The sequence below is a fragment of the Notamacropus eugenii genome, chromosome 6 (assembly GCF_028372415.1).
Source record: "Notamacropus eugenii isolate mMacEug1 chromosome 6, mMacEug1.pri_v2, whole genome shotgun sequence".
Lineage (NCBI taxonomy): Eukaryota > Metazoa > Chordata > Mammalia > Diprotodontia > Macropodidae > Notamacropus > Notamacropus eugenii.
The window spans coordinates 296,950,186-296,977,289 of record NC_092877.1 but is presented as its reverse complement, the minus strand read 5'-3'; the positions used below and the strand labels follow the sequence as shown (position 1 = coordinate 296,977,289).

The window sequence follows — 27,104 nt, the reverse complement described above, 5'->3', positions numbered from 1 at the left end:
CATTTTTTCCTCTACTACTCTTATTTTTTAATCTTTAAAATTTTTTTTTTACTGTTTATTTATTTATTTTTTTAACATTCATTTCCACAAAATTTTGAGTTTCAAATTTTCTCCCCATCTCTCACCTCCCCCTACCCCATAACCCCTTGCATTCTGACTACCCCTTCCCTCAATATGCCCTCTCTTCTAGCACACCCCTCCCTTCCCTTATCCTCATCTTCTCTCTTTTCTTGTAGGGCAAGATTGATTTCTGTACCAAATTATTTGTATTTCTTATTTCCCAATTGTTAAAAAATTATTTAAAAATTTTCTTTAACTCTTTTAGGAATTCTTGTTGGGTTTGGAGCCAATCTGCATATTTCTTTGAGTCTGTCTGAGATGTTTTTAAGTCATTGCCTTTTTCTGTGGTTGTGTCTTGAGCTTTCTTATCACCACAGTAGCTTTTTATGTTAGTGTTCTTTTTCTGTTTGCTCATTCTTCTGGCCTAGTTCTTGATTCTGGATTTTATGTTAGTATTGGGCTCTTCTTTGTCCTTTATGTCTTTCTACTGTTTTTACATCTCAGTCTTGGACCTGCAAATTTACAGTACTTCAGTAGTGTGATATGGGAAGAAATTTGTTCACTGTCCCCCTAGTCTGAGCTCTGCAAGTTCCTAACTCAGGTTGGGGTCTGTTGGAGTTTTTGTAATTGAGTGTTAGTAGACTGCTAGTGGATTCAGTTATTGTTAGCCCACTGGGAAGTTATGTAGTTTCATGAAGGCTTATGTGTAAAGTTTAGAAATAAGTCCCACCTCTGCTGTTGGGCCCAGAGCCACACAACTAAATTTTTGAAACTTATCCCTTGCTCAGCATATAACTAGAGCTTCTTTTGCTCCTTTCACTCTTTTATGCTTGAAACTGTCCCTTAGAACTGGGTAATGGGTAACAGAGATTCCATATTGGCACCCATTCCTGTTCCTACCTCTGGTTCAGGGAGGAAAGTGTGGGAGAGAAGACGTATTAACTGCCTACTCAAATGGAGGTCTATGGAGCTGTTATGCTGATCTTATTGTGGTGTGTCTGTGAAACCTGGACAGTATACCAGCACTATGCCAGGAAACTAAATCAGTTCCATTTGAATTGTCTTAGAAAGATTCTGAAGATCACCCAGCAGGATAAGATACCAGACACTAAACTTGTTTCTTGAACTAAACTCTCAAACATTCAGACTCTACTGCAGAGAGTGTAATTCCAATGGACTGGCCACATTATTCAAATGCCAAAAGTACATTTGCCCAAAAGACTGTTTTATAGAGAACTCACAGAAAGCAAACACACACACAGGTTAGAAGAAGCAATTCAAGGACATTCTCAAGGTCTTAAGAACTTTGGAATTGATTGTGTGACATGGGAGACACTGGCAGAGAACTGCCCAACATGTCATGCCTTCATCAAAGAAGGCACTATGCTCCATGAGTGAAGCAGAGTTGTAGTCACTCAAAAGAATGTGAAATGTGCACATTTAGAGATATCTCCATTCCCAATGTTTGTGTGGATTATTTGTGCCTGACCTGTGGGAGAGTCTTCTGAGCTCATATTGATCTAATCAACCATATAGCAACCATACAATGGGCACATTGTACCTTGACCTCATCATAGTGATGTCATTTTGCTCCTCTTCAAGAACAGAAGACAAGAACCAACCAATGTAGTTCTGATGGTAAGAGTGCCTGTTCAGCAGCTGTAACTGCATTGTTCTTTTGAGAGAATCAAAGCCGTAGGGTCACACAACACATCTGAGAGGAGGGGTCCCTCTGGGAAAGCGGGACTTGCTAAAAAAGAAGACAAATGTGATGATGATTTATGGGCTATTTGAGTCCTTAGTATTTCTTTTCTTTATTTGTTTATATGATTCTATGAATCCTTATTATCTTCTGCATGTTCTGTGGGTGAAATAAAGGTTGTTAGATGTCTGATATACATTTGTTATTTTAGGTCCTTTTATGAGAGCTAGATGCTCTGTTACCTGCATATATGTAAACCTAGACATGAGCTGTATACTAACTCTCTTCAGATATTTCCCAGAGTAAGCTTTGGGTGGGGACAATAATGAACCAAGAGATTATGACCTTTTGGGGAAGTTCAAGATTGAACTCAATCTATATGAGATTAGTATTTGGGGGATGGAGGGAGGAACCTGAGCCATAAATCACATATATTTTGATTTGGCAGACCCAGTGAATTCACTTTGAAGTCATTCACAATGAAGACCCAGGCTTCACTACTGAGTCTAGCAATAAGAGATTAATAAAGACACAGAAGAGCTGGGGTAAGTAGGTCTATGTATAGAAGCAATTCTTGGGCCTTAGGACCCAGCATCTGAAAATCCGTCTATTGTTCGGCCTAGAGGCCGAAGGGCTACCCGAGCCTTCTTACCTTTCGTCCAGGTCTTCGGTGATCAGACGGATAAACGTGTTGAGAGAAGAGACTTTCCAGAGTCAAACAAGGGTTAGGCTTTATTCAGGGTCTTAGTTACATATGCAGGGTGAATTCTTCCTCAGGAGAGAGGAATCCTCCTCCTCCCAAGGGGCAAGGATCATACAGCAAGAGGATGGGAGTGGAAGAGGGGAGGGACCCTCTTCCCTACAAGGGCCCCTCATCGCGAAGAGTGCCTTCAGGCTTTCCTGTCCCTACTTAAGCTCTCCCGCCACATAGTTTGCACGTGAATACCCTGCGTGTTCTCAGCCCCTAGCTAATCAACAACAGGTGTGCTTAGACCATGGGCCAATCTCAAGGGGGGGATGCTCTCCCCAGCAAGTTTCCCACTGAGAAGAAGTGGAAATGCACGAAATAGCCTGTGTTTCACGCCTCAATCCCCAACTGTTCCCTGGGGGGCCTCGTGAGAACTCTGAGGTTTAGAAGTCCTCACCTTTACCTGCCTGAGACTGTCCACGTGAAAACTGAGCTTACACCCCCAACAATCTATGAGTACTTTGTTCATTCAATGAATATTTATTAAACATATACCATGTGCAGAACATTGTGCTAGACACTGAATGACATAGAGATTTTATATATGATAAATTCCTTCCCTTCTGGACCTCAAATCTATACCTTGTTCTTGTATAATTGGAGCTCTTCATGTCTGATCCTTTGCCTTCAATTCCCTCCAATTGCCACCAATTTCCCACCTTTCTCCCTTGTTAGAAATTCCAGCAGTTCTATTCCTTTATTTTCCTGCACTTTTGTCTTTTTTTTTTACATGACTAAACTTTAAGGACATTTGAGGACCATCTGGCCCTTCCCCTGGGGAAGTAGAGATAAAGTCTTAAGTGTATGGAAAAAGTGGGGTGGACACATTGGAAAAAAAATTTTAAAGGAAGATGTTTAGAGTCCACAGTGGGCCTGCATTATACTGAGGGACAATATAGTAGATCAGTTGTGGGTAGCCATAGCTGTGTTTGAGGATGATTATTCTGGTGACAATAAAAATAGTTTGAAGTAGACTAGACACAGGTATTCATAATCTGGACTTTAAAATTTTTTTTTATTTGTATCAGTTTATTTTATTTTTTTCTTTTGTTCTCTTGGAACTTGTTTTTAAAAAATACTTTGATAACTTTGTTTCATTATAATTGCTTTCCTTTTTAGTCCTATGCATTTTATTTTATGCATTTAGAGACATTATTCTGAGAAGGGATTCATAGATTCCACCAGACTGCCAAAGGGGTCTATGACATAAAAAAGGTTAAGAACTCCTGGTCACTAGAGGCAAACTCAGTTGCCATTTGTCATGAATGAATGAATGAGTATGAAAAAATGTTTATTAAGAGTTTCCTATATACTAAGCAACATAAATAGAAATTCCAGATAGTTCTTGGTCTTAATGAGTTCACATTATAATAGGAGGAGACAATGTATGTAAGAAACTTTAGGACAGATGGGAAGGCCATCATTAGGTGGTCTTTTCCAAGATGGAAAGTGATTTTGAGGGTATAAGATGAAAGCTGATGGTAATGAATTTTCTTTTTGATTTGGGCGTAAATTGGATTTAACTGAGGTAGAGTTGCATGAAGTCATCAGCCTCACTCTCTCCTCCAGAGTCATCCTAGTCTAGTGGCAGGACAGAGTCAAGATGGCTGGCGATGGCTCAGGATATAGTGGATGACCTTGGTGTCTTTGGTGTCTAACCAAGCTCTAAGCACTCCATATCACCTGCTTCATCTGCCTTCATGGTCGTTGGAACAAATTGTTCTCATCCACCCATTCCACCAGATGAAGTCTTCACATGCTTGGGGTAGATACCCCCCCAACTCACCAATGGGTTTGAGAACCCTTGGTTACCCTCAACCTGGTTTGATCTCTCTGCTGAAACAGTTTAGCGGGGTGTGGCAGCTGTGCATGCTGCAGCTTCTTGGAGCCACAGGTGAGAGATGGAACAGGTGGACACCAAAGGTGGAAAGAGCCCCTTAAAGGGCTTGGCAGCCATCACGCCAAAGGTATTGGTCCTCCCTGAACACACCCTGCACCCTGATGAATTTTCTTTAATGTTTATCATTAAGACCATATCTGTTTTTAATGGTGAGCCATTTGAGAGCAGCAAGACATTGGTGATAAGAACTCTGTTGTTTAGAGCCAGTTACCAGACTGCTTCTCCACTAGTCATGACATTCCCTACATGATTTCTGTGTCAGCCAGGCTGGAAGCAGGACTAGTGATATTGGGGACACTGCTAATCCTGTGGTGGTTGGGTTTAACCTTCTGTCAGTGGTAAATGTTTGCTGGTTGGTATTGACGGGAATAGGAGAGAGTTCCACACTTTTATACTATCATGTTTCTTCAAAATTCTTGAAGCTAGTCCTGCTTACTCACCCATGTTTTCATTTTTCTACTGGTCTTAGAGAATATTCTTTCCATTGTGAGCTTGATTGTGAATCCTAGGAGAATTTTAGAATGGATTATTTAAGAGATGATTAGAGTTACAGAGGATCAAGAAAAGGAAGTAGATTAATTCTTTTTGTGATAGGTTTAGTAAACCAAAGGGAATGCCATTGGTCATCCAGATTTTAGCAAACCATTTGATAAATTATCTCATGTTATCCTTGGGGGAAATGTGGGAGATAGAAGCTAGATAATAGTAGAATTAGGCAGATTTAGAACTGGTTGAACAGCCAGAGTTGAAGAGTCATCACTGATGGTTCAGTGCCAAAAAGGTAGGAGCTCTTCAGGGGAGTTGCCCCAGGAATCTGTGCATGTTCTTCTGCAGTTTAACATTTTTCTTAATGATTTGTATAAAGGAATAGATGGCATACTTATCAAATTTTCATCTGACACAAAACTGGGGTGGGGATAGTTAATATATTGGATGACAGTATTCAAAAAGAACTTGACAGGGTAGAACATTGGGCTGAATCAAGTAATATGGAATTTATTAAGGATCATGGTAAAGTCTTCCATTTGTGAAACTAATTTCTTAAATCCAAATACAAGATGGAGGAGTTAGGCAAAAGTATGCTTGAAAAAGAACTATAAGTTTTAGTGGATTGTCTGTAGTATCATCTAGCAGCCAAAAAGCCCTAATTTTGTATTGGGCTGGACTAAAAAAGGCATAGCATCCAGGAAAAAGGAACTGATGGTCTTCCGTATACTGCCCTGGTCAGACCACACTGGAATATTGAGTTCAGTTCTGCGGACCCCATTTGAGAAAAGATATTGATTAGCTGGAGAATATTCAAAAGGAAGGGCAGCTAAGATGGGGAAGGTTCTCAAATCCATGGATCCGAGAACTGGACAGAGGGCCTGAGGAGACTTGGAGCTATGTAGCTTGGCAATAAGGAGGCTGAAAAAGGACAAAATGACATCTGTCTTCAAGTATCTGAAGAACTGTGCAATGGGAAACTGCTTCTACCAGTGCATATTGGCAACTTTTCTGAACTTAAAAGCTTATGGTACTATAGACTAATTAGCTGTTGACTACATAAATCAAGGCTGTGTGGGGAAATAGAAATCATGACTTTAATTCTTATTGCAAACTATCCCTACCAGCTTCTGTGATTTCTTTATGCTTAGGTTAAAAACTGGCAGGTACAAACTTTGTTGCTCCTCTGCTATTCATCTACTTAGATTCTTCATGTTACTAAGAGGAAATATCATTTAACTTTGAGAACCCATGGGCCACCGTGTGGAAAGCGGAGGGGTTTTTTAGATTCCTTGGTGGCTTCTCACTTTTTATTTATATGTGGCTATTACATGTTTCAGCTGGTGAAAGTGATATCTCTCTCTCTCTCTCGCTCTCTCTCTCTCTCTTTCTCTCTCTCTCTCTCTCCCTCTCCCTTTCCCTCTCTCTTCTCTCTTCTCTCTTTTTCTCTCTATCTCTGTCCCTGTCTCTCTTTCTCTCTCTGTCTCTCTCTCCTTTCTCTCTATTTTCTCCTCTCTCTCTTCTCTGACTCTCTATCTCCTCTGTCTCTCTCTCTCCTCTCTTTCTCTCCTCTCCCCTCTCTCTCTCTCTCCTCTCCCCCCACCTCAGAATTTTTCCTAGCACTTTGCTTAAACCTCTTCTTTGTGTTTTTCTCATTTGCCTTACATCATATGTCAAATCTGGAGGCGTCCCTGAACTCACACAGTGGATCCGTGAGAGAGTGCTACCTCAGGCTTATGAAACCTTATGGGTCTAAATCCACTGAAAAAACTAAGTCACAAGCTAAGTGACTAAGCTAAGTCACAAGCTCTTACTGATGTTTACTCTTTCTGGTTAGCCAGAGGACACAATTAATTCAAAGCAGACATTTAAGGAAAATGTATAGTAAGAAAAATAGTAATAAAACATTTGCCCTATAAATTTGGGACATGGTCTCCCATTAATACTATATATACCAGCAATGGATAAAGGGAACACAGGTGGAAAACATGTGAAAAGGCACATTGTGCAGAAAACATGATTAGGGTACATGTATAGATAGGTATACAATTAAGGAACGTGTGTCATGGGTATGTAATAATGATAATAGCTAATATTCATATAGTGCCAACTATGTGGTGCTAAGTGCTTTACACATTTCATTTGATCCTTACAATAATCCTGGGAGGTAGGGCAATTGTTATCACCATTTTATACGTGAAGGAACTGAGAGAAACAGGTTCGGTGACTTGCCCAAGGACCCACAACTGTTGTGTAGAGAGGCAACTCACACTTGACACTATGTCAACTCCAATGTCTTCTGGTGATGCTGACATGCTGTTCCCATTGGTCCTGCTCCTTACTCGTGTTAGCTGGCATGAAGTCTCTCCTGGACGTGTAAAGTCTCTGACATCTTATATAGGCATGGTGTACGGTATCTGTAATATGTCTCTGCTGTGTGCATACATAGTGATGATTTAGCCTGGCTTCCCTGGACCCATGGTTGCTACCAAGGGCAGCTCCACTAGGCACTCTCTCTGCTTCCACGCTCCATCTGCATGTGGAGCTCTCTTAAGGTGTGTACCCTCTTCCTCACTGGAGGAGTCGGCTCTATTCTTGCCCTTATAGTTTCAGTCCTTTTAGCAGACAAAAACCATGACAAAACTTAACCACTTCATTGGGAAAACCCTTCAGTGCCTTTTCTCCCTTAGGAAAGGGTCTGTCTTTTCTTGGACCTTGGCTGAAATGGGATTTTTCCTTTCCAAGGAAGAGATTCCTTGCCTCAGATGCCAAGTTTTTTGGGACACAGAGCAGGGTTATCTAGTTACTAAGCTTAATTTTCTTTAAAAATCTGCATTTTCTAGCCATGAAGGCAGGTGAGAGAATAAGATAGCAAACTCTAGCTTGAGGCTAGAGAGGAGATATTTGTTGTTCAGTCATTTCAGTCACGTCTGACCCTTTGTGACTCCGCTTGACATTTTCTTGGCAAAGATACTGAAGTGGTTTACCAGTTCCTTCTCCAGCTCGTTTTATAGATGAGGAACTGAGGCAAACAGGGTGAAGTGGCTTGCCCAGGGTCACACACGGTCTCAGGAAGATGAGCCTTCCTGATTCCAGGTCTGGCACTCTATCCACTACACCACCTAGCTGCCCCAGAGAGGAGATGGGCAAATGCAAAAGAGACAGTTGTCAAGAAATACCGTAGTTTAAATGATCTCTTTTGCTTTTATCTCCTAGAAATGGTGATAGGTTTTATTTCTGATTGGCTTTATTTGATTTAAAGATTGATGACAATATTAGGTCTCCATAGTAATAGGAGGGCAGATTTTTTTAAAAGTAGAAACTTATCTGTAGAGATAGGAACAGTCAGTATTGTAACAAGGGAAACAGCACAGCATTTGGGAACAGGTAAACTGAAGTGGGTGACCCAGTGAGTAGAGCAATGGGCCTCAAGTCAATCTGAGTTCAGATTCAGCCTCAGACCCTGGGCAAGTCACTTAACCTTTGTTTGCCTTAGTCCACTGGAGAAGGAAATGGCAAACCACTCCACTATCATTGCCAAGAAAACCCCACGAACAGAATTGGTGTGCTGTGGTGCATGTGATTACAAACAGTTGGATATGATTAAACAACAATAAATTGTGTTGAAAATAAGTTCAAATTTTTTATGTATTTATTTTATTTTTAATTTAATTTAGTTATATCCACTTTCCAGTGTATATGCAGTGCTTAGCTGGAGTGGTTAAGGAGAAAGTGGGATGGTGATTATTTCTGGTGGGTGTAAGACTGCTTGCACTCCTATTGTGCTTGGTCAGAATTGCTTATCACTGTAGAGGAGCTGAATTAGGCCTTTTGGGCCTTGGGAAATTTGTGAGTGCATATCCCTGCAGTAAATATAGTGCAGTCTTCTCTTACATGGTTCCTGGGGTGCTAACTTGCTGAAAAGGCAGCACCAGGTCAATTGTGGTATGTCTGCCTCTCTTTGCTCAGGCATCAAGTGTATTAAACTGAATTCATTATCATTCCAGCTGACTGCTCCCCTCTCCCAAATTTCCCTATTACTGTAGAGGGCTTCACTTCTCTCCCAGTCACCCTGTCTCATGACCTACATATCATCTTCAACTCCTCACTCTTTCTCATACTCCATATTCAATGAATTATCAAGCACTGTCATTCCTGCCTTAGTAATATCTGTTATATAAACACATTCTCTCATATGATGCTGCTACCATCAAGGAAGAAACTCTCATCAATTTCCCCTTGGACTATTGCAATAGCTTGATGGTTGGTTTTCCTGCCTTAAATCTGTCCACTCCAATCCATCTTTTACTCAGATATTAAAGTGATCTTCCACAGGTTTGACCATGTCCCTCCCTTATTCAGTAAACTCCAGTGCCTCTCTATTATCTTCAGAATCAAATATAAAATTTGTTTGGCTTTTCAAACCCTTTATAACTTAATGCCTTTCTACTTTTCCAGTCATCTTACACCTTATTCCTTCCAAGTACTATACAATTTGGTGACTGGCTTTCGTGCTATTCCTTGAATAAGATGCTACATCTCCCAACCATGCATTTTTACCAATTGTTCTCCATGTCTGAAATGCTCTCCTTCCCTGTCTCTGCTTCTTGGCCCCCTTTATCTTGGCTAAAATCCTACCTTTGCCAAGAATCCTTTCCTATGAAATTATCTCCAATTTATCCTGCATATATCTTCTTTGTACATAATTGTTTACATATTGTCTTCCCTGTTAGTTTGTAAGTTCCTTGAGAGCAGAGACTTTTTTTTTCCTTTTTGTATCCCTAGTATTTAGCATAGTACCTGGCACACTGTAGATGTTTAATAAATGTTTCTTGACAACTTCTGGGTATTACCCTGTAGTGTGTTTTGGGGAAAGGTATTCACAGGTAGGGTTAGTTTGTGATGGCATGATAGAGTAGAGTGTTTTCTTGTTTTTGAGAGCTAGGGAAGAGAAAAAAGATGTTGGGGGAGTTAGAAGGTCACGCACTGGCACAGTCCTGTGTCTTGGTCCCCTGCACTGATGTTGTCATTGTATTGACAAGCATGCTGGGCTTAGCATTGCTCCAGAGTCAACATGTTTCCTACATTAATAATAGAAGTAAATGATGATGGAGTTGTGAAATCAGATCCAGTTTAGCGTTGCCTAATTGAATCATACAAGCTGAACTTGCTCGTAGAGGAGCGTAACTTAGGCAACCCAAGTTTAAATGTACATCTAGTTCCTCTTCTTAATTTTAGAACCTTGATAGCACTAAATCATTGATCTTAAGTTTGGACTTTTCAGTATCTCATAATAGGTGACTGTCCTTTGATTACGAATGACTGAAAAAAACCCTGTAGTATATAGACATAATGGAATATTGTTGTGTAGTAGGGAGTGAAATGTGAGAAATTTAGGGAAACATGAGAAGATTTGGATAGGCTAATGTAGGGCAAAAAAAAAAGCAGAACCAAAAGAACAGTGACCATGATGCCTCCAAAAATGCAAATGAAAAGATCATTAAAGAGAAGTCAAACTTGGAGAAGTAATAACGAGATAGATCTGCTTCCTCACATCAGAGAAATGGGGGCCTACCAGAGGGGTGTGTTGTATATGTTGTTAAATTAGATTATGTATTGAATGTTTTTTGATTTTTTTATTACTTGCTTTGCTTTTTCACAAGGGTGGGATCAATCGGGTGTGTGTGCATCTGCACATGCATGCGCATGTATGTGTGTGTTTGTGTGTGTGTAGGTCTACCTGGTATGTCTCTGGAATAAACATAAAAACATAAATACAAAATTATTTTTAAAACACATAAGAAAGTTGTACCATTACCAAATACAGTAGTCTGATTATGTGAATCCAAAGAATCAGTCAAACATCCATGTTTTTTTTAGTGTTTTTATTGATAATCATGCCAGTAAAATACTGGTTAGTAGAAAATCCTGATTTAATAGCATAATTCACCACACACTTGATTTTATTCAAACCCCTCATTTTTTTTCTGAGTATTGTTCATCATTTTCAAAATTGGTAAGGATAAAATGAATGTTAGATAGAAATAGCCTGTCCCCAAATCTATAACTTACATTTACTATAACTTAAAGCAGATGATAAAATTATGTTTTTACCCTCTCAATTTATTCCATCATTAAATATATTAAATTTTTACTCAAAAAGTAGATAAGGTATAAATTCTTGTATTCTTTTTAATTAATTATCACTTGAATTATCTCCCTGATACATCTTCTTGTATGTTTTTTGTGTTCCAGCTACTGACCATCTACTTAACCTAGTTGAAAAGGCATATATCTATACATCTCTATCTCTGTCTGCATCTATTTCTACATATTCATCTCATTCTAGAATTCCAGAACCTGGTAGTACTTCATCCCTTTAAGGGATAAGATGAGCTGGGTTAGGGTTCCTCAAATCACTGTTAAGAGCACAGAGGTGCATGCATAGCAGACTGATTCTTTGATTTCTTTTCTGTTTTCATTTCTGAGCGCTTGTTCGTCTTGCCCCAGTCCTACCCCGGCCCTCCTCTTCCCGCCCGTATTTGCTTTTTCTATCGACTCCCACATCTCTGGTGTCTTATCTGGCCCTGGATTCTTATGTTACAGACTCTGCTGTTCTGACAGCTTGCTGCTTTGGAATTCCTTTCTTCTTTGAAATCCTGATTCAGGAGGGTAGGATAACAACCCATCCCAGGTATCAGCATGCTTTGGTAAAGTGTTAGTCCTTTACCCCCTGCTTCCCAGGAGCAAGCTATGAAACTAGTGCAGGGCCTTCAGAACTGGTGGATTCGATGTCCTCTGTTCTCTTCAGGCAAACTTATTTAATTCTCTGTTCTGCAATTTATCAACTCCTGTCCTTCAGCTTTCAGGTAGCATCTTGAATCATGGAATCATACACTCTCTGTCCAGCCAAACCTGTTCACTGTTTCCTAGCATTCCATGTCCTGCTTTCACATCTTGGCCATAGTTTTCCCTCTTGCCTGTGATTTTCTTCCTCTTTTCAGCCTCTGAGAATCCCTCACTTCCTCCACATCCTACATCCTGTGACAAGTCTTTATTCCCCATAGTTGTTAATGTGCTCTTCCGATGTGTAGGCTTATCTGTTTACATATTAAACCTCCCTCCCCCACCTCCCACCCCCATTTTGTCTTTGAATCTCATTTGCCTGTCTGGCACATAATATGTGCATGTTGGATTCTGTTAGAATCGTGGGCTTATATCATGCCCATCCTGTAGAATCATAGACTATAAGAAATGAAAAGTACTTTAAAGAAGAGATCATCTAGTCCAGCTCTTTTGTTTACAAATGAGAAAATGGAGACTAGAGAAGTTAAGTGACTTGCCCAAGGTCACACAGAGAGAAAGTCAAGTTCAGAATTCAGGTCCCCATGACTCCTGGTGATGTCCTGATTCACTAAGTCCTCAATCAATCTAGGCATAAATAATTGAGAGGGGTGACCTGGTTGCTGTGATTATATCAGATAGTATATTAATTTTTGTCAGTGTGCCATGTAATTCCCTAGTGCTAATGACTGGTCCCCAAAGTGCCATTTATGCCCAGAATCACAGACCTTTAGAATTGGAAGGAACCTCAGAAGTCACTTAATCGTAACCACACCCGAAAAGGAATCCCCATTATAATGTAGTTGCAGTCTTAAATCATGTTAGCTTTTTGAGATGTCATTTCAAACTTCTGAGTCATATTGAGCTTTCAGTTCACTAAAACCCCCAGATCTTTTTCAGAACTATTGCTGCCAAACTTGGGGTCCCCATCCTGTACTTGTGAAGTTGATTTTCTTGAGTGTAAAACATTACATTTGCCCATATTAAATTTCATCTTATGAAATGTTCTGGCAATTTTGGGAGGTTTATCCAGTGTGTTAGTTATCCTTCACAAATAAAAACAATTTATTTCCCACTTGATCAGATTGAGCCCAATTCATATGACAATTGATTTTCTTTTTAAGGACTGAAAAACTCAGGACTATGGAGTCCTATGAGAGCACAAGTATTTTAAATTATAACATAGTTGTAGACATAACTACAACACGATGGGTCTTTATAACCCACTTTGTCCGATATGAGACCTCATTATTAAATTTATGTGCTTTTCAGTATTGGAGAGAATTGGGCCAATATTAATGTGAACCATATGACTTGTTGTTCATAAACTTGCTAAGTTTTAAAAAAGCAGCTGTTCTGTATCAATGAATATTTTAAAACATCTCTAGGGCAGTTAGGTGGTGCAGTGGATAGAGCACCAGTATAGGAGTCAGGAGGACCTGAGTTCAAATCTCACCTCAGATACTTGACACTCACTGACTATGTGACCTTGGGCAAGTCACTTAACCCCAATTGCCTCATCCTGGGTCATCTCCAGTCATCCTGATGAACATCTGGTCACTGGATTCAGATGGCTCTGGAGGAGAAGTGAGGCTGGTGACCTGCACAGCTTTCCCTCACTCAAAACAAAGTCAAGTGCAAGTTGTCATTATTTCTCTGATGGCGTGGTCTTCTTTGGCAATGAAGGCTAAACACATGCACAAAACATCTCCAAATGTCTTTCTGCATCCCTCCACACTACAAGCAAAACTATTCTAAACCATTATTGAGTGATTGATGGCTACAACCTTCCCTTGGCCTTCTAATGTACATACAATGTTAGAGGTGAAAAAGACTTTAGTGATTATGTAGTCCAACTCCCTGATTTTACAGATGAAAAGAGTTGGCATCACCAAGCCAAAGTCATGTAACAGGTGGAGCTCTGACAAGAAGTCAAGTCTTGGGCTTTCAGGCAAGTGACAGAAACACTTCACTTGGGGTCCGAAGGCCTTGATTAAAAATCCCACTCCCTTGACTCACTAGCTGGGTAATATTGGCTAAGGTCTCTGGGTCTCATTTTACTCATTCATAAACTGAGTGTTATAATACTACCTATGCCCAAATGTTTTGGGGAGGAAAGTGGGCTAGGAACTGAGGCTTTTTCTGACTCCAAGCCCATTACTACCCCTCAATCTCATAGTATATACTACTACTAACTAATTCTTTAAAGATAGTGTAATAATGGAAAGTTCAGTCTTTTAGAAGGAAGGAGAAGAGAAAAGAAGAGAAGGGAAGAGGTCTTTATGATACAAAGACAAAAAGCATCAATACAAAAGTATTTTAAAAATAGACTTAGGTGGTAATCCTATTTCTAGCACTAGAGATGACTATTAATAGTTAAGAAGTAAAAGAAGGCCTTATTTCTTTATAAAAATGTCAAAAATCAACCAGAAATAGAATTATATCTTGCAAAGCATGTGTTTGTGGATAAACGTATGGTGATATCCAACAAATTTCCTATCACAGTGTTGATCAATTGTAATAACTATAAGAACTGTAGCAGTGTTTCTAAAACCGATGATGTTTTTCCATGGCTAGGTAGAATAGATATGAAGAGGAGTTCTGGGTCTAGTCTGGGTTAAAAAGCCATCCTTGTAATTTAATTCATTCTTTTAAATCATGGAAAGCCTCCTCAGTATCTGAAGGAAAAAAAGGTTAAAGAGAATAAATATAGAAGAAAGGGTTCAAGGCCTTTCTTTAATTTATTTGGCATGCCAGTAAATAGCTGAATAGATAGGTTTCATATTTACAGATAAATGAATGAATTTGTGAACTGAAAGGATCTCACCTTTTAGAAAGTGATGATGATATTAAACAACAGGGATAGACCAAGGCTTAAAGGTCTTTGCATCGTCAATCGGGATCTAAGAAAGAGAACATGTAACATTATTTATTAATACTGTAGTGATATTACATGGACAGTAACTTACCATGAAAAGAATGTCAATATATCTTTAATTTAAAAAAAATTAAATGGGACAAACTTAGGCCTTGGGAGAAGAGGCAGATCAACTAAGAGATCAATTCTTTCTATGCTTATCATAAAAGGAGAGTTGCTTGGCCCTGGTTGAATTTGATGCTCTAAAGAGGTTGACTTTGCCCATCTGGGAGGTATAAAGGTTGTAGAAGAAATTATTAAATGAATGTGACTCTACAGTTCTGATGGTAAGCTGCTATAATGGTAACATCAGTGCTTGATAAGAGTACTGGGTACTGGGGCAAAGTGTGGAGATAGCTTTCATGGCTGCTTATCGGAGTTTACTTAGTTAGAGGTTGCCCATTTTCATGGTAGCGCCAAGTACCATCTTCCCCAGGATAGTGGTGGGTACCATAGAGGGAGGTATCATAGTGTAGTGAACTGAGTTCTAGATTTAGCGACCATTTAAAATCCTGTCTCTGACACTTACTAGTTATGAGACCACGGGCAATTCACGTAACCCTATAAGTCTTGATTTTCTCATCTGGAAAATGAAGATAACAAAAAATACAGTACTGGCTTCATAAGGGAGAGATTCAAATGAAATAATTCATATAAAGTACCTTCAGTCTCCAAAAAACCATAGAAATGTCAGTTCTTTTTATTTAAAATTTCAGCATTGGTGAAGTAGGCATTGTAAGGAACATTTATCCATATTGTCCCAAAATCCTTGTTGCTGTCACTCTCCTTTCTTTCCCAAGACATGGAGAACTTGGCCCACAGTCTTCTCTGTTTTATCTCCTGTTCTCATCCTTGGTACCGTGATATGAACATTGCTATTCCTTCAAACATCTCCCATACCTACACCTATATTCTACTTCATCCACCCAAAACTTTCCATGATCTTGAAGTATGAATTATAATTAGAATCTTCTGCCCTTTCATCCCTCCCTCTGCCTGATTCCTCCTGAACCTCTGCTTCATTCTCTTCCTCTTTAGTTGTGGCATCCTTCCTTGTTTTCCAAGTCCATCACTCTTGTCCTGGTCTCATTGTTCTTCCCTCACAGTCTTGATTCTGTAATTTATAGTTGCACACTGTGCTGTGCTCCAGTCATTGTCCTGTAATGATGTGGGCTTATGGGGCCTTAGAGCATGTACAATATTCTCTGCCTGCTGCTATCCACTGCTAGGTAAGCCTCTTTCTGGAAATCCTGAGGGAAGGGTTGGGAAAGGGGAGATAATTCAGAACATTATGCTGTTTCCTGTTGGTTTACAACATGGTTACAAAAAACCAGTTAGTTGGCTGGAATTGAGTAGGCATTAAAAAAGTCAAGAACAGATCAAATCTTTCTTCCTCATGGCTTTTGAATGAAGAGGAAGAAATGCTTTAGACCTTCTTGTGGGAAGAGAGGTAGAGGTAGTGGCAGGTGCTATTGTGGCTGCCCTATCTCTCTATCTGGGCTACCATGTTGTCATGAACACATGGCACCTTTGTTTCTTCTTTTCCTTTTTGGTCTATTTTTTCCTGATCTTAAGTGAATGAACACTAGAAATGGAATGGATCAGATTAAGAACTATTAAATGTTTAAAGAACCACCAGAGGTCCAGCCACAGCAGTTCATGGTATAATCTGTTGGTAGCTGCAACAGTCAAACCTGGTGAAAAACCGGTTCTGAGGAATAACTTGTGGTGGTTGTTGTTCAGTCATTTCAGTCCTGTCCAAGTCTTTGGGACCCCATTTGGGATTTCTTGGCAAAGATACTAGAGTGGTTTGCCATTTCCTTCTCTAGCTCATTTTACAGATGAGTCAAACAGGGTTAAGTGAATTGCCCAAGGTTACACAGCTAATAAGTATGTGAGTCAAATTTGATCTCAGGTCTTCCTGACTCCAGGCTTGATGCTCTAGTCACCATTCCACTTAGCTTCCTTGAGAAACAACCTACTTTACCCTAACCAGCAGTGAATCAACCCAGAAGTCCTACAAATGAGGAAGCATCTCATCCACTAACTAGGCCACACCCAGAAGTGAACTTGGTTGGGGGAACACTTTATAGTTTCTACTTTATTTATTTGAAATGAGTTGAATTATACTTCCACCATTCACATACTCTGCCAGTGCTAGAATCAAATAATACATCTACCTTCTTAATGCCTAGTCCTAAATTACTGAGGAGTAGTAGGAGTAGTTGGGGTTTGGGGGTGGAGATGGGGAGGTACAGGAAGTACAGGAAATTAGATGGTAGTGGATAGAGTGCTGGGCCTGGAGTCAGGAAGACCTGAGTTCAAACCTGACCTCAGATACTTAATAGCTATATGATTCTGGGCAAGTCACTTAACTTTGTTTGCCTCAATTTCTCATCTGTAAAATGAACCAGAGAATGAAATGACAAACCACTCTAGTATTTTTGCTGAGAAAATCCCCAAAGGGTCGGAAGAGTTGGATACAACTGAACAACCACAAAAGTAGGTGAAGGAACTTATGAAACTGGGCCAATTTGATCATGTTATTGTTGAAGGTAGAACAAGAAGGCCTTATCAACTTAATGAAGTTCAGCGGATGAGGACATTACTGTTCCCAATCCCTTTTAGTTCTAATGTCTTTCCTTTGTTAATTATTTCTTCTTTATCTTGTGTATACCTTGTTTTGTACATATTTGTTTGTTTTCTCTTCCATTAAATTGTGAGGTCTGGGAGGGCAAGGGATTGTCTTTAGCATCCTTTCATGCCCCTAGCACTTATCAAAATGTCTGACAGTACTAGACATTTAGTAAATTTTGATTGATTCATTGACTGGATAAAAAGAATTAAGTACTTACTAAGTGCCAAGTACTGTGTTAAGCCCTGGAGTTATAAATACAAATAAAATGAGCTGGAGAAGGAAATGGCAAACCATTCCAGTATCTCTGCCAAGGAAACCCCAAAAGGCGTCACGCAGAGTCAGACATGACTTAACAACAACAAAAGTGATGGGGTGGTATCTAGGGAAGTGTGTTTTGGTCCGAGAAGTCAAAGGGATGGTAAATTGAACAGTAGGGCAGTCCATTAACACATCCTTTCCAAAAGATGCAAGAAGTAGACACAGCAGTTGGAAAATGGCAAAAATGAGGTCACACTGTCCCAGGGAGTTGAGATTTTTGTTTTTTTTAAAAATTCTTCCAGGTCATAGTATGTGCAGGGGAGGTTTGGAGGTGTGAATGGGTCAAGAAGTACCCATTGACATCTTCTATCAGGAAAATGCAAATAAAAATTCTTTAACCTAACCAATGAATTCAAGAGGATATTCACACCTATCTGCATAGTCCTTCCTACATATTTAAAGACCTATACAGACAATGGCCATTTAACCTCATCAAGTTCAACAGGTCTATGGGCTCAGTCCTCTACACGGTGTCATTATTTAGTACTGTCCAACTCTTTGTGAGCCTTTTTGGTGTTTTCTTAGCAAAGACACTGGAAAGGCTTGCCATTTCCTTCTCCAGTTCATTTTATATATGAGGAAACTGAGGCAAACAAGGTTAAGTGATTTATTCAGGGTTACACAGCTAGCAAGTATCCGAGGCCAGATTTGAACTCATGAAGATGAGCCTTCCTGACTCCAGGTCCAGCACTCTGTGCACTATGATGCCACCTAGCTGCCCCTCTCTATACTAGTGTCAAACTCAAATGGAAAGTGGGGGGTGTGGAAAGGTTGGGGGGAGGTTCAGGGAAGAAGAGGTGGTGGCATTAAACCTTATATAAGGATCCCTGCTGGTGCATATTGACATAGAAAACCACATTAACATTAGCTATGTTCTGTTGTATTTCTGTTTTTTAAAAATATTTCTCAATTACATTTTAATCTGGTTCAGATGCACTAGGGAGTGTTTTGTCATTTTATACCTCTGCTCTACACATTTGATCTCTCAACTGGGCTCTCATTGCCTCATGGCAATCCTTTTATTTTTCCCTATTTGACTCTACATTACACTCCCTTTCACTTTTGTGGAGAGGAGATATAGATGGGGAAAGGGAAAACAACATTTTTAAAGCACCTACTATTTGCTGAGCACTGTGCTAAGCTCTTTACAAATGAGTGCAGGCCATTCCAAATGTCTCCTTGGGAAGAGGAGGGAAGCCATTCTAATCTCCTGCCTTTGAAGTAAGGGGAGAAGACAGAGCACTCCACTCCATCCCACCACTCTTCCCATCTTTGTGGTGAGGGATGAGGGTGCTGATCCATCATACATCTCCTGTGTGATCTCCAGTCTCTTTCAGAAAAAGGAGAAACACCTTTCAATCAAGAACCAGACTCCTTTTTCTCCAGAGAAGAAGAGAAAGGCCATTCCATTGAGTCTTCAGAGTGGTGTTTGGCCTTGGGGGAGAGAGACTAGTACTTCAACTACTTATCCCCTAGCTTGAATTGCCTAAATTCCAGATATCTTTGTTGTTGTTCAGTCATGTCCAACTTTTCAGTGACCCCATTTGGAGTTTTCTTGGCAAAGATACTGAAGTGGTTTGTCATTTGCTTCTCTAGCTTACTTTACAGGTGAGGAAACTGAGGCAAACAGGGTTACGTGACTTGCCCACAGTTGCACAGCTAGTGTCTGAAACTAGATTTGAACTCAGGAAGATGAGTCTTCCTGACTTCAGGTCTAGTGCTTTATCCATTGGGCTATCTAGCTGCTCTGAGAGGACTTTACCCCTGAAGGTGAACCCCTGACAATGAAATCTACCCAAATTTAATGATTACTGAACTCCTCTTTATTCACACTCTGCTCATTCAGTGATTCTGAACCCCATTTCTGAGTCCCACTGTCTGATCCTTTATTCCCATTCCCCTCAACACTAGCCCCACCATTCCCCTTATCCCACTCTAAACCTCTTCCCTTGTGTTCTCTGGAATGTCTGCTCCATAGACAACAAACTTGCTTTCATCTTAAATCTTTTCCTTTCCCACTTCTTCCACATACTGGCTGTCACTGAGACCTGGTCCCCTCTTGATCACACATCCTCCCTGGCTTTTTCCAACATTGGCTGCACTAGCACTCATTCCTCTGGTGAAGTTGGGGGAGTTAGAATAAATACTCCTTGCTCCCCCATGGCCACTTCCCAGTTCTCCTTTGACCACTATCACTTGGTAAGTTTCCTCATTTGAGATTCACTCACTACATGTCTATCACCTAATCAAAATTTTGGTGTAGCTATTTATTGTCTGTTGACCTCCAGGACACAGCCCTACTTTCCTTAATGAGTTCAGTGCCTGGCTTGCTGTCCTCTTCCTCCCAACTCCTGCTCTCATACGTGGGGACTTCACCATATCTATTAATGCTTCCTCAAGTCCTCTGTCCTCACAGTTTTTCAACTTACTGATTTCACGTGATCTATTCCTCTTCACTGCATCAATCATACACAAAGACAGTCATACCTTGATCTTTCCATCAACCACAAATATTCCATTTGCATGTTCATGAACTCTGAAATTTGCTTATCTGACAATCTATTGACAGTCTGCCTCTTCTTCTGCCTTGTAACCCTAAACCCTGTTCTTTATCCAAACCACAACTTCCAATTCTTTAACTCCCTCAGTTTTCTTCCAGATCATCAGCCCTGTCCTAGCCACACTCTCCCATTCCTCATTTTTAAAAAAAAATTATTTTTTATTAATTTTAAGTTTTCAAGATTCATTTCCACAAAATTTTGAGTTCTAAAATTTCTCCCCATCTCTCCTCTCCCCCCACCCCAAAATGCCTTACATTCTGATTGCCCCTTCTATCAGTGTGCCCTCCCTTCCCTTATCCCCCTCTACTCTCTTGTCCTGTAGGGCAAGATAAATTTCTATACCCCATTACCTGTATTTCTTATTTCCCAGTTGTACGTAAAAACAATTCTCAATGTTTGTTCCTAAAACTTTGAGTTCCAACTTCTCTTTCTTCCTCCCTCCCCACCCATCCCCACCGAGAAGCAATTCAATATAGGCTATATATGTGTCATTTTGCAAATGACTTCCATAATAGTCATGTTGTATAATACTAACTTATTTCCCTCCATCCTATCCTGCCCCCCATTTCTTCTATTCTCTCTTTTAACCTTGTCTCTCCCCAAGTGTTTACTCCCTTCTCCCATTTGACCTCCCTTCCATCATCCCCCTCACCCTGCTTATCCCCTTCTCCTCTACTTTCCTGTAGCATAAGATAGATTTTCATACCAAATTGAGTGTGCATATTATTCCTTCCTTGAGCCAAATGTGATGAGAGTGAGCTTCACTTTTTCCCTCTCACCTACCCCCTTTTCCCCTCCATTGGAAAAGCTTTTTCTTGCTTCTTCTATGAGAGATAATTTGCCCCATTCCATTTCTCCCTTTCTCCTCCCTATATATTCCTCTCTCACCCTTTAATTTTATTTTTTTAGATATGATCCCTTCCTATTCAACTCACTCTGTGCTCTCTGTCTCTGTCTGTCTCCCTCTGTGTGTGTGTGTGTGTGTGTGTGTGTGTGTATGTGTGTGTAATCCCTCCAACTACCCAGATACTGAGAAATGTTTCAGGAGTTACAAATATTATCTTTCCATGTAGGAATGTAAACAGTTCAACTTTAGTAAGTCCCTTATGACTTCTCTTTGCTGTTTCCCTCTTCATGCTTCTCTTGATTCTTGTGTTTGAAGGTCAAATTTTCTTCTCAGCTCTGGTCTTTACATCAAGAATGCTTGAAAGTCCTCTATTTCACTGAATGACCATTTTTTCCCCTGAAGTATTATACTCAGTTTTGCTGGGTAGGTGATTCTTGGTTTTAGTCCTAGTTCCTTTGACTTCTAGAATATCATATTCCATGCCCTTTGATCCCTTAATGTAGAAGCTGCTAAATCTTGTGTTATCCTGATTGTATTTCCACAATACTTGAATTGTTTCTTTCTAGCTGCTTACAATATTTTCTCCTACACTTCTCATTTTGATTGCATGGTGAACCAGTTCAGCTCAATACTGTCTTCTTTTCTTGAGTCCCTTGCCCTCTTCTCCTATTGCCAATTTTACCCTGCTAAGCATTTATGTTAGATTACTCCCAATATCTGCTGCCTTCATTTCTACACACATACTAATGAACACAGAGAAAATAATGAGACCTTGTTGACTGGGTCTACTGCGAATTTATGAAACATTACTTCCACTGGGCTCTCACTGTTGCTAGGTAGTCCTACTATAATTCCCTAAATAACTCACCATCCCATGCACCACTGTCTCTTTCAGAGAGACAATCAATGACTTATACAAACTAATACAGAGTGAAGTGAGTAGAACCAGAAGAATAATTTATACTATTAACATCAATATTATAAAAATGAGCAATTTCAAAGACATATAAACTGATGAAGGATGGAATGACTAGGAACAGGAAAACAATTTATATCGTAACAAAAATGCTGTAAAAACAAATGACTTTGCAGTCTCTAAAAACTCTGACCAATGAATTCAAGCTTCCAGAGGACCTACGATGAAGCTGGATTCAAGGTACAGAATGAAAAATATTTTTTGAACACAGACAACAAAGAAATTTGTTTTGATTGACTATGCCTATTTGTTACAAAGAGTAGAGAGTGGGAGGGAGAGAAAATGGATTTCTATCATTTAATCAAAACAAATTTTAATATAAAAAAAGAGAGCCAAATCCTATCTTCTACAAGATGTCTTTCCTGAACCAATTCCCAGCCCACCTGCCCAATGCTTCTTCTGAGATTACTCTGTATACATTATATATGTACATATAAGAACAAGGATCCTTCATAAATTTAACATATAAACTATATAAGATCCATTTCTGGGGAAAAGAGTTGTGAAAAACTTAAGCTGAGTCTGGACCTCTGTGGTAGCATTTACATATTACATGTGTAATATAAAAAATTGTCATTTTGGGGGTGGTAAATTGGGATTAGTATTTCTTCACTTGTTTTGATTAGAGCCCTCAAGGGCCTTAATTTAATTTTTCATCCTTTGGAATGTGAAGACTGAAAAAAAATAGTCCTGAGCCCTAATAAGCCAAATACCTATATTTAATTATATATTCTAATTGTGTTTCAAAATCTAGAGTTTGTCTAAACATGTCAATATATTATTCTTCATCTTCTCTAAGCACCCATAATGACTGATGTAGTTTGAGGACCACAGGATTAGTACATATCATATGATCCATATGTTCTGGGTTGGCTTATTGCATCGCTGTCCATAATCTGCCATGGTCAGATTTCACCAGACTGTGTGGGAAGAAAAATGGGTGGTCCTAACATGTAGCAGTTCCAAGACAGTCTGTAAGACATGAACCGATATCTTTTAGGGCTGACAAAAGATTCCTTACAGCCAAGAAAAGTTCAAGACTGTGGGCTCTGACACTGCTGAATGAGCTCTGATTGGATAGTTATGGCCTTTGGTTTTGGAGCAGGCAAGCAAGACTTGAGTATCTTGGCAAATCAGGCCATGTGCCATATGTATTCAGTTTGGTTAATGGACCTGAAATGGGGTCTACTCAAGTTTCTTGATCCCTTTTGCAGGACCTTTCCTTCAGAGAGCAGCAAGAAATACATAAGGGATGGTCACTGTTCATTCTTCTATCATTTCTCAATGTTTTTGGATCCACACATATAGAATCAGGGAGAGAAAATATGGGTTTTGAGCATCAAGCTGCTCTGAAGCTGTGAATGGCCACAGTGAGAGCAATGGTTGCATATATCCAGGGCCTAGCACATAGTAGGTGCTTAATAAATATTTGTTGATTGATATACTCTGATAAGTTAGCACTTTTTTTTACTCCAATAACTTACCAAGAGTGAGTTAGAAAGTTGTGTTCTATTTAAATCTTTTGATGGAGATAGGCAGACAAATAAAACAAACTTAGCCAAGATTAGAAGGAAAGCAAAAAATTGAGAAAAAGTTCTTATGGACAGATAGATAAAGGTCTCATATCTCAAATATATAAAGAATTTTGTCAAATCTATAAGAATATGAGTCATTCCACAATTGATAAATGGTCAAAGGATACGAATAGGCAGTTTTCCAAGGAAGAAATCTAAACAATTTATAGTCATATAAAAAAATGCTCTAAATCATTATTGATTAGAGAAATTCAGAGCAGAACAACCTTGAGACATCATTTCACATCTAGCAGATTGGCTAAAACGATGGAAGGGGAAAGCAACAAATGCTGGAAGGGATGTGGAAAAGTTGAGATGCTAATTTCACTGTTGGTGGAACTGTGAACTGATCTAACCATTTTGGAGAACAATCTGGAATTATACCCGAAGAATTACTAAGCTGCCTATATCCTTTGACCCGATAATACCACTATTTCCAAAGATCTATTTCCAAAGATGATAAGGGAAAAAGAACAAGAACCTATATGTTCCAGAATATTTATAGTAGCTCTATTTGTCATGACAAAGATCTGGAAATTTGGGGGATGTCCATCAATTGGGGAATGGCTAAACAATTTATGATATATGATCATGACAGAATACTACTGTGCAATAGGAAATGATGAGTTCATTGATTTTAGAAAAACAGGAATAGATTTGCATGAAATAATGAAGAGCAAAATGAGCAGAACCAAGAGAATATTGTATTTAGTAACAGCCGTGTTGTTTAAAGAACAACTATGAGTCACTAAGTCATTTTGACTGATAAACACTCAAACTACAAAAGACATATGAAGGAAGATGCTGTCTGCAACCAGAGAAAGATTTCTTATACATACTTATAAACATAAGTAGCTATAGATTAATTTTACATATATATGTGTACACATACACATATATACACACATACATATATATATATATCACATATTTTTGACTAATGGTAGCTACCTCTAGGCTGAGGGGGAGGGAAGAAAAAAAGAAATTGACATGATAACTTTATTATGTATTTAAAAGGAATAACAAGTTGTACATAATAGATTTTCAGTTTCATGTGCAATTTTTTTTAAAAATTCTACCATGTTATGGAAATGTTTTATTTCATAAATTAAAAATGAAATAAATTAAATTTTAAATATTATGTCATCTGATCCTTACAACAATCTGGGGAAGTAGGTACTACTATTATCTCCATTTTACAGTTGAAGAAACTGAGGCAGGCAGAAGTTAAGTGACTTTCCCAGGGTCACAAAGCTAGAAAGCTAAGACCGAACCTAGGTCTCCCTGACTCCTAGCCAGGCACTCTATTATGCCACCTAATGCCTGGCACTTAAAATACTTGCCCCCTTCCCCTCTCACCAGTGGAAACTGTTTAGTTTTACCCTGATTTGCCTTGCCTGTGAGAGCAAGTAGAATTCCAGTTCACAGTTTTTTCTCTTCTCTGGCTTCCTCAGCTTTGTTGTGGAAGGTACTGCTAATTTTAAACTCTGAATAATTTTTTTCCTTCCATTCTCCTCAGCTTAGCTGGGAAGAGTAGAAATGAACCTGCTATTGGAAGCATTGTCTTTATTGTCTGTTTGAGTTTCTTAAATATGATCTGATTGTGTTAATAAGTCATGGCCATTAACAATGAATAATTCTATGACTTCTGAAGGCTGTGATTGAGGAGGGTGAGGCTAACCCATGGGGGGAAATAGGGGTCCAGCTAGAGGTGGTCAGAATTACTGCAAAGCGAATCTCTTTAGCATCATATCTGCCACCACTGACGATACACTTTCTTATGTTTACAAATTATGCACACAGGTCTTTTAATAGAGTTCTACTTTTGTGGAGAAAGCAATTTAATGGGAAAGAATGTTAACTTTGCTCAGTTATTCACATTAGTGGGCAACAGTATAGTGCAGGAGGAAAATACTGGATTTGGAGTCAGGGGAACTGGATTTGAATCCTGATCTGTTACTTACTATCTATGTTACCTTGGACAAAACCCTAACCTCTCTGGACCTGCTTCCTAATTTATTAAGTAAGACTAAATGACCTCTGAACTCCTTGCCAGTTTAAATTCTATAATCTTTGATGCTGTGAAGCTTAATAGTTTGTGCTGTGAAGACAATGCCTAAGGAGAGCTTCTGACAGGTAGAAGCTACATGAATTGGAGGCCTCGAGGGAAACAATACGCAGTCATGGCTCCTACCTTGCAAATGCCACTGACCTAGCTCCTGTGGTAACTGCCAGGTATTTGGGATGCTTTCTTCAGCAGTTGTTGAATTCAGGCTCAGAGGAACGTATAGGACAGCTGAAACCTCAATGCACACCACAGTAAGTGGATTTTTAACCTCCAGAAAATAAGGAACTGGTAGGTTCTTTTTGTTGATGTGTTTATTTGAGGTTTATATTTTCACCTACTTGCAAAAGGATTTGAGGAAACATATAAGTAAGCAGCACTTGTTAAGAATAAAACCAGAACAAAGACCCACCAAAAGGAAAAGAGGAATGGATCTTACTAGGAATCATCTGAGATGAGCTAATTCCTATAGCTGATCTTTGAAGTTAGTTCTAAGTTTCCTGGCAGCTAAGGCAAAAAGGGAAACAATTAGATTCCATGACTCCCTTGTCTAACAAAAGAAAGTAAACAAATTTGTCTGTGAAGATTTTTTTTTGTATAGCACTAAATCAGCTTTGACATTTACTAGTGGTGTGACAATGAACCAGTTACTTAATTCTCTGAAGCTCGGTTTCCTCTGTAAAATGAGAATTTTCCTTACCAGTCTGTCTCTAAGGATTTTTAGGGAAAAAAAGTACTTTGTAAACCTGAAAGCACTTTATAAGTGTGACATTATTATTTATTACATGCATCCTTATATAAAGAATGTTGATTAGTAGTGGGCAGTGTCAATGAATCACAGACTGTTACAATTGGAAGGGACCTCAGAGTTCAGCTCATAGAACTGTTACTGGAATAGACTCCTCGAAGAGATCACCCAGACTTTATAAAAAGACTTAGTAAAAGAACCCTGACCTCCTGAGGTAACCTATTCCACTTTTGAACAACTCTAATAGTTAGACAGTTTTTCCTTACATTGAGCCAAAATTATGTCTCTGTTACTTCCACCCATTGTTTCTAATTCTGCCCTCAGGGGCCAAGCAAAATAAATTTACACCAAATTTAATCCTTCTGAGTGGCAATCCTTCAGATACTAAAACAGCTATGACGTACACTCTAAGTCTACTCTTCTTCAGGCTAAACATCCCAGTTTTTCTTAGTGGATTCTCTGATGGTCCATCTCGTGTTCTTCATCTCCTCTGGATATGATCTACTCATCAATGACCTCCCTAAAAAGTGATATCCAGAACTGAACATAATACTGAATTTGGTTATAGCAATATACACCAGAACTATTTACCTCCCTATATCCTGGACACTGGGCCTCTCTTTGTGTAGTTTAAGATTGCCTGAGCTTTTTTTTTTTTTTTTTTTTTTTGTCAACCAAATCAGACAATTCCTATTGAGCTTGCAATCCTCTAGTGTTGCCT

The 27,104-nt window shown here is 39.2% G+C and overlaps 1 protein-coding gene across 1 annotated transcript in view; it reads right to left on the bottom strand.

Annotated features, from left to right (window-relative positions):
* Positions 1–13,999: 13,999 nt before the first annotated feature.
* Positions 14,000–27,104, bottom strand: part of LOC140509584 (aldehyde oxidase 2-like) — a 128,502-nt gene continuing 115,397 nt past the window's right edge. The window contains exons 35-36 of the mRNA XM_072617220.1: positions 14,567–14,642; positions 14,000–14,417 (exon numbers count right to left, since the gene is read on the bottom strand). Coding sequence (XP_072473321.1) covers positions 14,589–14,642 — 54 coding nt within the window. The 3' untranslated portion in view covers positions 14,000–14,417; positions 14,567–14,588. The remainder of the gene's footprint in view (positions 14,418–14,566; positions 14,643–27,104) is intronic.